General features: G+C 35.9%; 1 protein-coding gene across 4 annotated transcripts in view; it reads right to left on the bottom strand.

Moving 5' to 3' along the window:
- KDM4C (lysine demethylase 4C) overlaps positions 1 to 18,694 on the bottom strand; it is a 298,051-nt gene that overhangs the window by 123,476 nt on the left and 155,881 nt on the right. For all 4 annotated transcript variants that reach the window (XM_055698674.1, XM_055698675.1, XM_055698676.1 and 1 more), the window contains exons 10-12: positions 16,115 to 16,353; positions 13,689 to 14,050; positions 11,241 to 11,352 (exon numbers count right to left, since the gene is read on the bottom strand). In XM_055698674.1, coding sequence (XP_055554649.1) covers positions 11,241 to 11,352; positions 13,689 to 14,050; positions 16,115 to 16,353 — 713 coding nt within the window. The remainder of the gene's footprint in view (positions 1 to 11,240; positions 11,353 to 13,688; positions 14,051 to 16,114; positions 16,354 to 18,694) is intronic.

The raw sequence follows: 18,694 nt of genomic DNA, 5'->3' as shown, positions 1-18,694 counted from the left end.
AACATCAAACAGAAATTTTACGATTATTGCAAGCAGTTCAAAAGCCGGATCAAGTAGCAATCATGCACTGTAAAGCACATCAGATTGGAAATATAAAAATAATAGTTGGAAATAATTTAGCTGATAAAACAGCAAAAAAGGTAGCAAAGAAACAAGCATCGCAAATGGCAATAATTCCTTCTAAAACAGTAACCCTTCCTAGGGAAAAACCAAGATATTCAGAAGAAGATGACAAATTAGGTCAGTTATTAAATGCTAAGAAAAACTTAGCTGGATGGTGGATAACTCCTAATGGACAGGTAGTAATTCCACCTCTTTTAATGAGAGAGATAATTCAAACAAGGCATCAAGAATGTCACTGGGGAGCAGAAGCTTTAGTAACATCTTTATGAAAACAAGTAGTATCAGTTAAGATGTTGGGAATAGCTAAAATAGTAACTGCAAAGTGTGAAGTATGTTTGAAAAATAATCCAATGATTAAGAAAAAGGTTCAAATGGGTAGACTGAAATCTGGTGTAGAACCTGGAGATTATTGGCAAGTAGATTTTTCAGAATTACCCAGACAAAATGGGTACCGGTACATCCTGGTAGGGGTTGATACTTTTACAGGATGGCCAGAAGCCCTTCCCTGTCACACTACACAAGCAAAAGAAGTGATGAAGTGGTTATTACAAGAAATAATTCTGAGATTTGGAGTCCCTATTGGAATGTCCTCTGACAGAGGTCCACACTTTGTTGCTGAAGTAGTCCAAAGTGTTAGCAAAGTATTGGGTATTAATTGGGATTTACATGCATCTTGGAGACCACAATCTAGTGGGAAAGTGGAAAGGATGAATCAAACTTTGAAATGACAAATAAGTAAAATTTGTCAAGAAACCAGTCTAAAGTGGCCTTAGGCGCTTCCATTGGCATTATTATGAATCAGGGTACAGCCAAAGAGTGGAACCTCAGTCAGTCCTTACGAATTATTATATGGAAAAACATATGAGTCTCCAGAACCAAATCTAAACATACATGTAAAAGGAAAACAAGATGTGTATAACTATTTGCTTTTTCTAAGGAAAACTTTGGCTGCAATTTGGAGTGCAGTAATTTGGAATAGACCTTTATTCCAGGAAAATTCAGTGCATGATTTCCAACCAGGAGACTATGTCTATGTGAAGACCTGGACCTCCGAACCTTTGCAGGAGCACTGGAGAGGACCTTCCAGATACTGTTAACCACTTTTACAGCTATCAAAATTGCAGAATTGGATGCTTGGATACATTATACTCGAGTGAAGAAAGCATCGTGAAGAAAGCACCTACTCTGTGGAAGATTGTCAATCGTGACCCAGAGACTTTAAAATTGACTTTGAAACATGTCTAATTTTTATATGGATTTTATTTTGGTCTGTAGTGTTGGTGGGATCATGGGCCGGCTTGGTGGACAGGAACAAAAGACAAGTAGAAACAGAACAAGTGATTAACATTCCCAAACAAATGGCTGAGGAAAATTTGATGGTAGGATTGATTAAAGAATTTGCCAATTTACAAAATGTTACACAAATCACTGCTTGTTTATCAATACCGAGGGCAGTAGGTGAATCTATTCCATGGGGAATCTTAACCATGAATTTGACCAAATTAGAATATGGAAATGAGACTGTGGATTGTAAACAAGAACCTAGAGAAACTTGGGAATTGCAAAAGGTTAAAGTTGGAGAAGAATCACCAGTATATTCAACCATGTGGGAATGTAAAGGACTATTTGTAGCTAAACCGGGATTAGAAGATTTAGGGAACAAGGGATGGTGTTATTATCCTAAAATGGCTACAACAAACACCAGTGTATGGATAACCGAGACAAAATGTGAGAAAAAGAATCGAACCCTACAGGAAAAGGAAATAGTTTGGGATTCAGTTTGGTCTATGACCTTATATTCCCGTTTTCAGTATATGGCAAAAACTCCTTGGTGTTTTACATGGGAGGGAAAAGTGTTTTCAGTATTACCCTGGGCCAACGACAGATCAACTTCATTAGGAGAAAAAGAGAATAAAATAGTGCCATGGTGGAAATGTGAAAAAGTGTATGATTGTAACAATGTAGACTTAATAATTCAAAGAATCCCTCCTTTGGCTGCTGCTTTAAAATATAGTTGTTTTTGTTGAGGTTTAAAGAATACTCTCAATTTAACCAGCACTTTTACAGTTAGAAGAGGAACTTTGTTTAGTTGCAGAAAAGCTACTATTCGAAGTCCTGGACATTTAATTTGGGCATTGAGTGATGGAACCTGGACAACTCATCTACCATTAGATGGTAAAGTGAAACAAATTACTTTAGGCATGCCAACATTGTGTCAGATTTGGAAGAAATCACCATTTAGAGGATCCCTAGAAAATTTAGAACTGAAATGAATAAAGAGATATGAGACAAATGATGATAATTGGAATGAACCATCTACAGGAGTGAAAATTGGCTGGGCACTTGAATCACTTTTAAATCCTATAGCATCATACAGGAACAGAGCATGGCTTTATAAGTTAACTGGTCAAGTGGAAAAATTAGCAAACGTTACTAAAAAGGGGTTTAAGGAATTGAATATACAATTACAGGCGACCTCCAGAATGACTTTACAAAACAGAATGGCACTAGGTATGCTCCTACTTAAAGAACACGGAGTATGTGGGTATCTCAAGGATAAATTGGACCACTGTTGTATCCACATTCCAAATGTTACTCAGGATGTGGAACATGATCTAGATCTATTGGGAAAAACTGAAAAAGAAACTGGAACAATTCAAAAGGATATGTCAGAAGATTGGCTTGGAAAAATTTTTAACAAATTAGGATGGAACTTGAGCTCTTGGATACAATCCATAATCAAAACTTTGTTTTTGTTATTGATTGTCTTTTTGATGATCATGTTAGTATATGCATGTTTGAAGAAGCAGTTTACCAATAGGATTGCAGTCAATCGTATGATTATGAGAGAAGTACCTACTAGTCCACCAAGATATAGCCCACCACGAAAATATGTTGAAACAAATGACATGTAAATAATGTGAAAGTATTGAAATAATGATTTTCAACACTTTCAAAGGGGGGAAATGTTATCGATTTGTTAAAAAGTTAAGACTGATTGACTTTATTTGTTTGATTATTTGATTTTATAGAGTTATTTTATAGAATAGAAATATAGAAGGATAAAAATATATTTTGAAGAAACATGATTAGTTAGTAAAAGCTGTTATGAGACCCTCTGTACATCTTGCACTAAGGCCAGAAGAACGGGCAGGAATCATTGTTGAAACTTAAGTAATAATTTAGGGATTGAAAGGTTTCTTTGTATCTGACCAGTCTTCTGTATATAGAAAGTGTATTGAGATGTCAGAATATGAGATTAATGGACATTGGGAAGAGTCGACTGGAACAGCTTGTAGTTGCCTGCCAAGAAACCGTGAACTTTAGTAAAACGTAATTCCGGCAGGGGGAGATCGCGACCACCGACTCATATACCACCTACCCAAATCGTACCCCAGACCCATTTCTGGACCTTTCTAAGCTCTATTGCGCAGAATCGGATATGGGAGGAGAATATGTTAATGATTTATGGGAAATATTATGATTATGCATGAATATTTAATGAATATGTATGAATAAGTTTTATATATGATATCTGATTTTGAAGCTTGGTGTGCGTTGATCGTGAGAGGAGTCACTCACGCACCCGGCCATCAATAAAGAAGTGTCTGCTTATCTACATCACATTGGTGTCGATAAGTTCTTCATTCCGAGATTTTGGTAACATAAATACATATTTCATTTTACATTTATTTCACATAATTGAGAAATACTTCAACCTGAGGGTCTGATCATGTGTATCTTTACCCCAGTATTTAGTACATATATTGTCAACAATGTAAAACCACAGTATCATAAAGGATTCAATTAAATACATACACTTCTCTACATAAAGGATAAAAACAATATTCTAGTGACTTCTTCCTCTTTATTTAAAATAAGTACTGGATTCTGGAATCCAGAACTGTATCGTGAAGCCCTGGAAACTTAAAGGCTGACCCCTGAGAACCAACACTGGCGTGGTTCCTACCTTTGTCAATTTCCCACCAGAGTTAATAAACACGTATCATATTATCAACAAAAAGTATTAGCATAGTAGGATTTTTCTGCCTCATTTTCTTTCTGCCTTCTAAGAATTTCAAAGCTAGCACACAATCTTATTATTATTATTCTCTAAAACACTCTAGAAAACTTATCCAACCTACTTCTCAATACGTGCATCTGTACAAAAGTGGAAAAATACAGAAAACTTTCTCCCAGTCTTCAGGCATCTCTTGCCTATTAATAAAAAACAGTCACTGAGATATGACAGAATTACTTCTTCCTTATTCTAGAAATTACAAGGTATCTTTATTGACCATTCTTCTGAGTACTACACAGTGAAATAAATATCCAAGTATGATCCTGTTAGAGTGTCTTAGAAATATTACAGAGAATATTCACACACATACTATCAACTTACGCTACACCAGAGACAAAAACCAGTACTAAGTGGAGAAAACACACTTAATGGCTATTTTATCTCTCTCAGGCAGCACAAATATAACCTATGTCAATATACCATTCCAGCCCAAGTGCCTCTGGGCAATACACGAGTGAAATTTTGAGGAACGAGGTTACTTCAATGGTTACGGTTAAGATTGCACTGAAGTTTTCCACCAAACCAAGGCCTCAGGTAGTTACTTATCTTCATAAATTAAGTACAGCTGATGCAAAACAGAAAGACTATATCACAGGTCCAAATTCAAAAGACAAATCAATGCCTGAATTGGAATTATAAATTAATAGCTTGAGGCTACAGTTCCTTCACAGATCACCAAAATTTCCCATAAACACTCCATATAGTAGACAACAATTGCATTAAAACTCCCTCAGGGATCAGTTTCTTAAGTGTAATTATTCTGTACATTTTAAAAAAATACATATAATACGCACTTCTCAGCCAAGAAAAAGCATTTAGTAAAACCCTATTGGCACTAAAAGCACGTCACTTCCAATACCGATGGTTTACAAAGGAGGTTCAGATTTTGACAAAGGCAATGACAACTTTACGGGCTAGATTTTTTTTATTATTAAAAAAAAACAACTTACTACTATAATATCTTGGAAATAGGATAATTTCTTAGGTAATCCTCTGTACCAATATCTCAGGGAACTAATGCTTGTTAAATGCAAGTCATACCTTTTCTGTGTTTCTCTTTGGACAATAATTATAGAAAGAGAAGCTCAACTCCAGAAGATAACCTTATAGAAGAGACATTTGTCTCCTTGGCAAACGTCACGTTCAGTTTGCCTACTGACTCCATAGCTATCCTTGAGAAGGCTGTTGAGAGGCCACACTAATGCAGTAGGAAATCCATTTTCATTTTGACACACTTGATAATGAGAAATTATACATGCCTCTGTATCTGAGACTGCAATTCTATCCACTCCTTTAAGAGGTAAAATATTATATTTTAATGTTAAGAAAGCTGCACAATTAGAGTTGTAAGGTTCACCTAGAGGACAATGAGTCTTAATGATCGCTACATATACCGCTGTCCAGCAAATGAGGCATAAACGTTAGAGGAACTGGTTTGTATTCCCATCTTGAATCAAAATAATGGCTACTCTTAGATCCTGGCATTTGTAGGTGTTCACTCTAAGGCAGATAAATGCTGCTTGTGAAAGGTGTCAAGGGACAAGAGCTGCCAGTGGCAATAAGCAGAGTTGTCAGTTCTTGTCATTTCTGGAGATCAGCTGCTAGCCCCACAAGGTACTGGACATTCAGGAAAAGCTTAGATTTGACCTTTCAACAGCTTCCTTTCCTAAAGACCTACTGGAGATCCTACCACAGTTTTGTAAAGTTTTTTTGAGTCTTCAGGATACCACATGCTACTTATGTACAAGAACTTTTTATTAATTATGGTAATCAAATCTTGAAAATTGAATGTAAACAGATCAGCAATGTAGTTACCAGAGGAAGGAGATAAAACACATTTTTCTAGCGTAGCAATACCATTGCAAGTGTTATATAGTGATGGTCTTTTCTGATGCTAGGTGATGAAGTATGAAAAATGCAAATTCTGTACTTAATTAACTCATAACCACACAAGAGCAAAACATTTTAAAGAAACAAAACTCCACTCAAAGATCAGATCAATACAGTATGGGAGTGAAAGCAATACTGCAAATTACAATACTCACATGGCAAAAATAAACATGCCTCTATCAATTGGTTAACACATCATTCTCTACATCCTAACACCAGAAAAAGAGAGTTCATGTTTCTTTCTGAAATAAGTAAGAATCTTCAAGCAGCATCTGGCATTTTAAGCTCTGAAGCAAAAGAATCATAATTGCATCTACAGATGTAATTTTCCCCTATTTCAGCATGTTAAACCTATTTATTACATTACTGAACATGCCATACATGTTATGACTACCAGTATCAGATCAAGCACATCTCACAGGAAGATGAAAATGAACATAAAAACCAAAGGAGCTTTATTTTATATCATAGCAGGAGGAAAACCACAGCTGTATAACTAGCAATTTCCACTAATCAAACTCTCGTCCAAGCCACTCTATCCATTGACAATAGTTTCCTCTCTTTGTTTCCTTACCTTACAAAGTAACCAAAAGCAAAATAACTTTGAACTTCTGAATAATACTTAAAACACTAAAAACCATTTACAAAAAACCTATACTGAATTCAATCTATACACTATTATTGTATCATTTAAAGCAATGGGAAATTTTAGTCAACTTGAATCTAAAAACAGTTTCTAATGTTGCATGCCCAAATACTGCTGCAAAGAAGTCTCTGGGACAAATCAATGTGCATCCAGAGTCAGTGTGCTTGCTCCTTCTGCTGAATTTGCTTTTTTATTGCTTAAGTGAGCAGAAATATAACTACATTAAATACAGAAGAATAATATTACCACAAGCTAATATACCACATTGAGCATAAGACCAAGGTTCATTACATAAAAATTATTAGTATTTTGAGTGTGACATACAGCTTGGGCTGTATTGCTGCACTTCTCTAAACCGGCAGCCTGAACTATAATTTCTGGGATTGATTCCCCAGTCCCCAGTACTCCTCATTGCTCAGTCCTCTAGGCAGTAATTCAACAAAAACAACCATAATAAGGGAGACTCAGATGTCAGACATACATAGGGAAATGCTTCAGGGAGAATGAAAAAAAAAAAAAATAACACCAACAGACCACAAAGAAACAATTAACCCAATCATTTTTCTGTAGAACAAACATTCAGATCACAAAGACACACACATAAAGAAACATATGCAGTGACAAAAACACAAAACTCGATGTCTAAGTGATCTTGTGCAAAAAATGAATTTCTGCAGAATGACTTCGTATTAATAGCAAATCCAGAACGTCTCTGCTAAGATTCACGCATGCTGTTGAATATGATAGTATTCTGTTTGCAAACTATGACTCTGAAATGGCTGACAGTGTCAAAGAATGCTGTCTTCATATTATTAACAGCCTCTGATCACCTCTATTCACAGAAACTTCCTAACCGAACCCTAGCATCTGAAGGGCTTCAAATATATTAATTTGAATATAAATTATCTGTATTAGAAATGGCTACAGACTGTGCAACTTGTGGAAACTGACGTAATCTGCAGATGAACTATAAAGCCCCAATTTCTTAATTTTTTGTAACAGCAGTAGCACATATTATCTTCTTCCTCAATTTTGTTTACATTTATGATTTTACTGGACTCAAATGAAAATAAAAACTAATGTATCAATACACAAATCCTTCTTGTAAAGGAACAGATTAACTCAAAAAGCACAGTAACAAGAGACTAGTATCATAGTCATCGCTGGCACCATTTTCGTTCAAAAAGCACAGAGAACAAGAACTGAGTAAATATGCATGTTGAATGACATTTCTGGTAACTCCAGAATATGGGTGAAGCACTTTCTTAAAGAGGAATACAGTCATTAGTACATTGATGCTGATTTTATTCCCTGATACCTGACAACATTCTTGAACATGATCTGAAAAATCTCCTCTGACTGGCATTCATCTAGCCACAGATCTTTAACTCACATGCCAGCAAGTGTCAGGAAAGCTAATGAGGCTTCAGTTAGCCAGTCTCCCTCAGCAGTTCTTCAATCTCTTTAGATGTAAACATTCTGCTCACACAAAATATATTGTTTCTCTTCTGGTGTTGTCACAAAAACATGCTGATAAATTAGATCACAATGAGTAACAGACACATGAAAATAATATCAAATTCCAGTTCAAGCTAGGAAATACCAATAACTGCCATATCCAATAAAACTCTTAATTATTTCCTTCAATCAATAAGCAGACAGGTACATAACAGCTACTTGACATGATTCTAAGACAAAGTTTTCTTTCCAAAATTTAAAAAAATATGTATTTCCAAAAATACACCCTTATCTACTACAAGGACAATCATCATGTAAAGAGGAAAGACTGGAAAGTATATGACTTCTTGTTGCAATGTTGCTACTCTCACATTTAAAAGTTCACATTTCACATTCACAAGAAAAGACACCGAGAAGCTGACAAGATACTGGATAGGACAGCAAATGAAGAGCAGAATCCTTGAGATTAGCAAACCAGTGTCATCACATCATCATCTAGACAGATCATATCATACACAATCCATGCTTAAATAGGAATTTTACACCATGTTTTAACTATAACGTTGAAAAAGTATCAGCAGGCAAAAGGAATATAATTTAAAAAGAGCAATTTCACTGCAACCTACCACATATTTAGATCTTTAATTCCTTTACTAGATTGATCTTAATATTAATACCATCCATTTTTGTGTAAATTACCATAACATTTTCTGAAATATGCTCTGTCTAGCCCTCAAGGTATCCAAACATATCCATGTAGGATACAGATCATGGGCCTAAGCTGTCTAATTTTCAGAGAGATGCTTAACAGCTAATTGAAGTATCATGCCTGGCAAAACTGCAGCTTAGATTAAAAAAAAAAAGAAAGAGAGAGTATGGCTTTCCCAAACTATTGAGGCAGAAGACAGAAATCATTTACTTTAGGCTTGGACCAAGGAGGGAGATGCACTGACGAGGGACCAGTTAAGATTACAGCACCCAGCTCAATGCCTAAATTGGTGCTAACTGAAAGCATAATACTCCTTAGTTATAAGCAGAAGAATCATTTAACAGTCATGTCGTCTCTCTCTGAAGCCAAGAAAGTTTATCTGTAGCTACAAGAAACAGATACTGTGACTAGAGGTAATAACTTGGGGGGGCTGGGGATCACAAAGTCCAACAGGACTTGTATCACTTAAAGTAGAAAAGAAGAGCTCCAAGAAAATTGCAAATACAAAGTGCAGGCAAACACTGAAGCACACAGCAATGCTGGAATTAGACCTGTAGCCACAGATACAGTATCAGCTCCATTCTGCACTATGCAGACTACCAAAGTGTCTACAAGAGTGTGAGGACCAATCTCCAGTTCTGTAACTGAAAAGATTCTGGAAAACAGTACCTGAAAAAACTATGCATTACAGAACTAAAATGCTAAGGCAATATGAAAAAGGAATGTATTTGTTTTCCTTCTTTGATGGATAGAACTGTTGTTCGATAAGCTTCACAAGCCACATTTGGTAGAATAAAGTTGCTTTATTTATCGACTTTGGCTGGCTGTATATGTGATTGCTGGTTAAAGCAGACTTACTTTTTCTATTTACTTCAGAGAAGCAAGTCCCTACCTTGGGTAAGTTTCTTAATTTTTCTAGCCTGTCTGCACAAGACAGTGGCTTTCTAAACTTAAAGCACCCACGTCAGCTCACAAAAAGAGCATCTGAGAAGTTCTAAGTATTGTTTTAATGGTTTTGATCACTGTGGTATCCGTTTACAGAGGACTACATTCCATGGCTGCAGAATATATTAACTTATTTTGTACATAACTCTGTTCTATACATCATTGTCACTTACCATCATTATTTAAGGCCAAGTTTGTTTTTCTTGATTTCTGCTTCACTCTATGGCTTGAAGTGCCTGAAGGTACCATACATTATACAATAACATGCATATCTGCAATTTATAGTGAAGATCTGGACAAACATACTCAAAACAATTGCCTAACATTATGCTTCTTATTTACGCAATTAAGTGAAACAATGGAATTTTGTGGTCACTACTCAGCACTAAAATAAAATTTTACAAAGCTACTTAGAGCAACTAAATGCCAAATCAGAAGCTCAGTGTTACACATTCCCAGGAAGGCCATTTAACTGCTCCCAGTTGCTTTGTGCCACTTAAAAGTAAGAAGAAAACTGCTCTAAGGAAATTTCTCAAGATTTGTTCAGATGGAGAGATAAAGAGGAGACTGCTAGTTTCTAGTACACACCAGTTCTTTGCATTATGTCTCAAAACAGAAGTATGTGTTTCCACCTCTTTTTATGTTTGTGAAAATATGGTACTTACTTTTAACATCTTGCGCACTAGAAAGTAGTTGCAAACTACTTGATGTTTGATCAAAGTTGATGTAAGACAAGTACATGTCATATGCATCAGTATCAGTTTTTAAGTGACTATTTTAAATTAGAACAGAAAAATAGAATTACCAAAACTGCAGGGAGAGATAATCATTCTTTCCATATGAAACTAAGCAAAAGTCCGGAAATCAAGACATATGTACAGACTCTTAAGAAAGCTTTTGATGATACCCAGAAGCCTGTAGCCTTTTTCTTGACAAGAACTATAGTCTCTTGAGACATAACTCCCAAATAAATGTATAACATTTACCAAAAAACAAACAAGTAAAAAGTAGCTTTAAGGCAGCATAGGGGGCTATGGCCTATACCTAAGATTTGTATTCAAAGGATTCTTATGCCACTTTTATCTGTTTACACAATTCAAAACTTGATCTTAAATGCAATTGCTGTGAGATCTAATAACGAACATTTGATTGGTGAATGTACTTGTTTTAAATGATGTCTTATTGTTCAGAGCTTTTTGCAAAGATAGATCCAATGTTTTTAGAAGAATGATACGTGACTTGTCTGTGCATTCAGAGGCCTCACTGTTTACATTTCCCATACAGAAAGAAATTATTTCATCTTGGTTGTTTTTTGCAAATGCCTTTATATATGGTCTCATAAATACAGAGAAAGATCATCAGAAAAATGTGTCAAATAGTACACTCACCTTCATCGCTAGCTGCTTGCTGTTTAACCAAAGTCATTGGAGACCTAGCTGGGGGTTTATTTAGTGGATGACGCCAACTCTTAGACATTTGCTTTCTTTCAACTTCTGCTAACTGAAAAGGAAAAAAACCACAACTAACTATGTAATTCTGCGAAGTAAATTCTAATGAACAAAAACATTCTTCTGTAAACAAGCATGAACATGAATTCTGTAAATACTGTTAGGTTACCTGAAGCGCCTTTAGTGTACCAATTGCACGTTTGTCTCTAATTCAGAATATAGACTTTAAAAAGAGCATTCCTTGTCAAACACAAATGGCTTGAGGTATAAGTTACTGCAGCCCTTCCCAAATTAAACTAAGTCCTGGTTTGCTGAGGCAGTGTTTGAAAGGAAGACAGTCCAAAAAATTCTGCAAACCCAGAAGTATAATACAGCCACTAACCATGGCTGGGAACTGATTTCATTTTTAAAAGACTGCAAAATTCCTGAGGAAGTGAAAAAAAAATATCTGGAGTTGAGATTAAGAGTCCTGATATGCGATTAACATGTTGATCTGGGATATGAGGAAATTCCTCCCTCAAGCACCCTTACGTACATTTAGCTTAAACTTATCCAAGCTTCAACTAAAGCCAATTCTACAGAGTCCATAAGTGCAGCTTTCACAACTCCAGATTTGACTGCCATGGGGGACCCATGAAGTAAACCAGCTGATGATGGTATCTGGAGGTTCAAGAGCAGAGGAAGGGCAAGCACACTGGGAGATGGGTGAGAAGGATGGTCTCACACGATTCCTATGGACCACAGCACTCTGCTCCTCAATGCCCTCAGTCTAACCTAGCATGTTACACACATGCCCCTTGACTGATTTGAGAGTGGAAAATTACTACTATAAAATGGAAGTAAATTACAAAACAACATCGTATTTACTGTGATAAACAGAGGGACGAAGATGTGGTTGAAGCAGAGGACAGGTTTATGATCTAGAAAAAGTTACTAAGTAAAAATGGAAAGATCAGACTTTTTAATTGCATCTGTACAAAACACTTCTTCGCTTAACAGAAAGAAAGATTATGCAATTATACTGGAGGATATCTGAAACTTCATATATAAATGGCTGAAAGGCACAGAAAGAGATAAATATAATCTTTAATACATGATGATTAAAACAAGGAGATGTTTATAGTGTTCCTTATTACTGCAGTGGAAGGGCTGGAGCCAAGATTATTAAAACCCACAACACTGCAAAAAAAATCATTAGTGCACAGTTCATGTGTGTGAAAGGGTCAGCATGATTTTACTTTGGCCTCTAAAATATATTTCCCACTAAACCTGGCAATATGGCAGTGGATTTAATGCTCTCTCTCTGTCAAACTGGGATTGACCTCAATTCAGACAGCTACTGTGACGATCATCACAGCTTAATTATTCATGATGCTTCCTAAAGTCAAAGCTGCCCACCCTTCATAGCAGAGAAGCAAGAGTTAAAAAAAGAATGTAAGTTTGCAGGTGCCCCAATGATAAAACATTACTAAACCTACTACTTAAAAATTAAAATCTGTATTACTTTTATTAAAAGCATCTTTTTCTTCAAGTGTTTCCTTTACACGTTTTTGGCCATTTCCAAAATTTAAGAACAGCGAGTTTCACACCCTGAAATCATACTGTCTGTATTATTGTGCTATACCCATGAAGATTCAATGGCTATACCCATTGAAGATTCACTTTCTCTAACTTCAATACCATGGATACAGTTTCAACAGAAGCAAGCAAGTCCATAAGATTTCATAAACCATGTCAGATAATATAATAGAATGATAGCAAACTTTGTTTCCGTCTAACCTGATGTAGAGATGCTCCTCAGCTTTCCTTCATCCACTTCATTTCCTCATCAAACCAAAAAATGAATTACCATGTGCTTCCACATCAATATGTTCTGTCCTTGGACAGTAAGTATCTCAGAATCAACCCATTCTGCTGACATTTTATCAGCATAACGTTAACTCCCCTTAAGACTCAGTCAAGACTGCCATTTTTTTGAAAGAAATACATCATTCCAAATGCAGCACTCATCTCTAATAATTTCAATTTCATGTCAATAGCAATAATTAAAGCTGATAGCCTTGCTCATACTGGCAGGCAGTGAACATGGGAACAGCTTGAGAATAGCTGCTGACAGTTTGGATTCACAGATATAAAGTGAATTTACTACATATCTAAAATCATAGGAAAAATATGTCAATGAGTAAGCTCCAGAAAAATTCTGCTTCTGGTTCCAAATTCCCACTCTTGCCTGAACACTTCAAAGCATGTTCAAATTAGCATCTGATTAAAATAATGCATATTCTTAAATGCTTTAATATGGATATCAGGTCTCATTAGAAGAATGCTCATTCACATTCCATTAAATCAGGAATATATTACTATAATGATGTAATTTGCTTCACATACACTGGATGTTTCCTTGCCATCAACTTCATCCTTTTTTACAGCAGGCACTTCTCCATGTTCCAAGCTACTTCCACAGCTTTCTAGGCCACTGACATCATCCTCTATCAAGACATTTTCCTCTTTATCTGAGTTTTCTGCTTCAGAAGCTTGTCCCTCTGACTTATGGTATGGTATAGATGAAACAGGCGGATCTGGAGATTTCAAACTCTCTTCTTTTCTATAGGTATCAGAAGTGGGCACGCACACCACAGAATCTTCAAATATAGACAGAGGATGACTGGAATCTGTCCTGTCCTCATCTTCCAGTTTTGTTTTCTCCAGTACAGGAAAAGAGCCCGAAAACGAGTCTGAATGGATGTTTCCTACAGAGCAAGTATATGATTTATTAATAGATCTCACTTTATATTACTGTTTTTCATTTCAGAACAACCTGAGTTACTCAAATTCAGAGCATGGTTTCTCGCTTAGAAATCATACGAAAAAGCATGTAGTAGAAGGACACACACAAACATACGTTTGATCAAAGAATATATTAAATGTAAATGTAAGTTTGGAGTGTGAAATCTAGTTTTAATCATTGATTCAGTGTTTTGTATTTGAATTACAACAGGTCTTTGTTTCATCCAAAATAATATTCAGGTAGTTTGTTTACTGTGACATCCCACAAGCACTGTAACTAGTTGGAATAAAAACCACAAAAGTTTGGTGCATTGAACTTTATACCTATTATGCCTGTTTTAAAAATAAACAAAGAGTAATTGTTTATAATTATGAAAATATATTTCAGATAGATATCAAGAATATTTTGAAAAAAACTGGTCTAAAAATGAAAAGCAATTGGCATAATTCTAAATTTCAACAATTAGCATAATTTTATATTTCAGTGATGCTGAAGGGTGAAAATGCATGGATTTTACTTTATTAAAATTTTTCATCTGCTGATGTTTGCATGGGATAGACAGAACAACGGGTTAGAGAAGTCACCAAAAAAAAAAGTTCTGAAGAACTCTATGGCACACACAACAGTGGATCAGCAGAATATACAAGGCATTAAAGAAAACAGTCTCTGTGAGGTCCCTTCCTATTCTTTCTTTACAATGGTTATTTGAACTTCTTTTTCTGAAAAATTCCCTTTCAGTTCAAATGAATATAAAATTCACTAACACAAAGCCAATACCAAAACATAATCACTGGATACAAAGAAAACTCCCTCAACCAAGCATAATGGACATACTAGCCAGAGATAACACAAGACAAACGGTTGTCGCCAATGTTGTGTACTGGAGCTTCCACCATCATATCTAAAAAGGTCCAGGCACCACCCTTTAATAGCACAAAGGAAAGAGGATAGCTCTCCACTCTTCTCTACTTTTCCTTTTCTTGTCAATAAACACAAGATGGCTGCTAACTAACTCCTAGTTTCTCAGTGGTCATGAACACTCCAAACTTTTATTAAAAGTTGGAAGAAGCTGTAAAAGAATAGCATCTTGTAACAAAAAAAAAAAAGTCATTAGAACATACTAGGAAAGGCTTTGATAGAGCACCAACTGATTTGTATGCAGGAAGTTCTAAGCTTCCGTACCAGAATACTCACTTTGTTATCTTTATGTGGAACAATTCTAGCATTTGCCACCTCCAAATAACCACAAACATAACCATTAATATCCACAATCACAGTTAGCTAGGAAATTGTCAGAATCAATATGAAACCAATTGGGACTGCTCACAGGCTTCAAAGCTAAAATTGCAGTTTGCCTTTCTGAACAGGAATATGAAACTACACCTGAACTACAATGAAATGTGAACCAGAAGAACTAAAGTCCAGAATAGACCAAGTACACTAGTATAAAATATCGGGGGGGGGGTGCGGGGAACATCTTTCTCTTGGCAAGGCCTTTGTTACCTGCACTGTCAGACAGCCCGACAGCTCAATTGGAAGTGACAAGAAATCCGGAGTCTCAAAATACAGCATTTTTATGCACAAGTATAGATCACTTGTAAAATGCCACATTTTTCACGTAAATACATGTAGCATCCAAAAGCATATATATTCCATACTGTTTGCATAAGTATTAAGAGATTCTGTATCATTTCTGCATCAAAAAAAAAAATTGCTGTAAAACACATCAATCTATTGAAGAAATACAATTTACAAAACCTCATCCTTTTTTTCCCCTTTAAAAATCACTACATTAAAACAGTTTAGGTGATATTACTCTTGGCTCAGAATATTAATTTGGGCATTTTCTCATTCTTACTGAATATCAATCTTATCAATGAATATCAATCTCTCTGCATAACTTTATACGTAAGCATTTTAGTACGCTACTTAGGCTAATACTATGTTTTAACATCAACTGATTTGTGGTATTAGAGTATCAACAGCCAACAACTTACATGTGAAACATAACCAGTCCTTATCTCACCTGCAACCTTGACATTATCCAATAAATGTTGATCCAGCTGCATTCTGCTGCTGTTTTCTTCTTCCCCAGAAGGCAATCCTGTGTTTACCAGTCTCACTTTTTTCCCAGGTTCTTCACTGACCTTGGAACCATCAGTAGTTGCTTCAGTCACTATGATTTCTGCACCAGCTACCACAGCAGATACTCTCTTGTCCTCTGGAGTTTTAAGCTTTTTAGATCGAGATCTGGTATGCTGGAAGCTGCCATAAGAGATATTGCTGTCAGAGAAGAATGTCTGTCTTGGATAAGATAAAACGTCTACCAATATATATGTCCCTTTCACCTGCTTAAAGTAGTAAAAAAATGACAATTTTTCATCTTTTTGTGTTGAGATAGTGTTTACAATTTATTAAGTGATAGATTAACAATTGATTGGATTTAACCTTCTAATCTTTTATCACCGTTCTACAGAAAAGTTATTAAACTGTAAAATAACCTTTAAGTAACTATTACTTAACCATCATCCAAGCCAGCCCTTTAATGAATCATTCTTTTGAACCTGAAAGAGAGTAACTGTTACAAAAGTCATGAAGACAAAACATTCTCAGTTGCACTAAGATCAGGCGGGATTTCCAAAACCCCAATGCAACTAAAACACTAGTCTGAATACCCTTGTAAAATCAGGTCTGTTTGATTATCTTGTAAGTTTTATGTACATTTTACACAAATAAAAAGCATCTGAAAGAAGGAAAAATTCTGATCACCAAATATTTGGAATGGCTACAAAATCAAGCAATACATTTCATAATGCTGAGTAAAAAACAAAGCTGAAATCAAAGCTTCACCATAAGTTTTTTCACCCTCAGAAGTAGAAGGGAAAGGCCAAAGCAGGAGAAATGGCATCATCTGTCATAAACCAGTTTTTTATTTATGTGCTTGGGATAAAAGTAACTAGAGATTAGTCCAGTTTCAAATTCAACTATGTGACATGCAAGGAGATTTTTATGTGCTTCATCACACAAGTTTCAAAGCTCATAACACACTAGGGATAAAAGCCCCACTATGGCAGGTGAACCAGGAGTTTTAAAAAGGTTTTGCATCTTAGGCTACAGACATCTCCAGAAAACATTTTGCCTCCACTTACATTTTACAGTATGTCCCCCAATCTTTCAACACCCTTTCCATAAAATAGTAATTTCCAGAAAATTTGCCAGACTACGAGACATCCATCAGTTCACACTGTAATATAACAGCAAGTATTATTACTGTTTACGTAGAGTCATTAGGTGTTCTATCATAGCGAAGTATTTCAGCCGTAAATGTCAGTTTTAAGCTTTCCCTGTTACCATATTCATGAAGATTTCCATATATGGTATTTCTATGTTCACTCTGCTGAAACCTGTATTATTCCCATGATCAAAATTATGACAATTTCAATTGACACGTTACACTAGAAACGAAGTGAATAAACATTTTGTCCTTTTTTTGACGCACACATTGTTACAATGCCTGAACCAAAGCCAACTCAAGAATTAAACAGCATTGGAACTCTGTTTATGAGCTTAGCTAAGTGCATGAAATCAGCCCACATGTTCCTACGATAAAACTTTCAACACAGTAATTGCAATGTCTTTGCTTTTAGTTAAAACTGGCTACCCGTACGGGTACTACCAAATGAATCACTGCTGGTCCAAATGTGAACTTGCAGTTACACTGGACAATGCATACAGCAAAACACTACAAGGCAAAACGGCATTCAAACAGCTAAACACCAGAATTTCTCTCTCTCTCTGTGCCTCCGTTAATGTTATGCATATACTACCAAACCGGCAGCCCAGCTGCTTCCCTAGTTGTCTTCAAGAACTGTTCTACCCCAAGAATGTTCTTACCCAGAACAAACCCAGTGTGGTACTTCTCAGCTATAACTTTCCACTACAGCGACAGTTGGTCCTTTTCTTTACAGGTTGACTTTCCTATTGTTTTCCTCAAGAAATACATTAACTTATATAGAAAATGAGGAAATTCAGTTTAAGAGCAAGTTAAGAAAGTAACTATATTGTAAAATAATTTGAAGAAGGAAGAAGGTCTTAAAAAATTCAATATTATCTGTAACCCTGCAAACTGCACTCTGCAGGAAATAGATACGAATAAAATTGCCCACCGTAGGCTAGAAAATAAGTAGATCATTATTGGATAATGAAGAAGAAAATCCATAAAGATCCTGTTAAGTAAGACAGGAAAGCATCAGTGTTATGTTTGTGCAATGCAAACAAGAAACATGATGCGCACAAGTAAATAGATCCAGCTATGAAACTGCTTTAATATGTCAAAGCTGCGATAGCTTCAGTGACAAGCTGAGAAACTTATTTCTCCTGGTTTTCTTGGTGGTGTCAGCACCAACAACTGAGATTTAGACCTTCCTTAGCATACTAAGTTATGATCTGTGATTGACCTGTGGTAGACACAGAGAGTATGCACACAACTGCAGTACTGCAAGAGTGTGCCAAATAGGCAGTGACAGCTCCTTGGAGTTAGATAGTAGTAAGGGCTAAGGCTATTGCTAGAGATTTCACACAGCTGTTGGGATTCTGCCACAGCTTT

Source organism: Falco cherrug, chromosome Z (genome assembly GCF_023634085.1).
Source record: "Falco cherrug isolate bFalChe1 chromosome Z, bFalChe1.pri, whole genome shotgun sequence".
NCBI classification, from domain to species: Eukaryota; Metazoa; Chordata; class Aves; order Falconiformes; family Falconidae; genus Falco; species Falco cherrug.
Note: the sequence above shows the minus strand (reverse complement) of the source record. Positions and strands in the feature narration are given on the sequence as shown.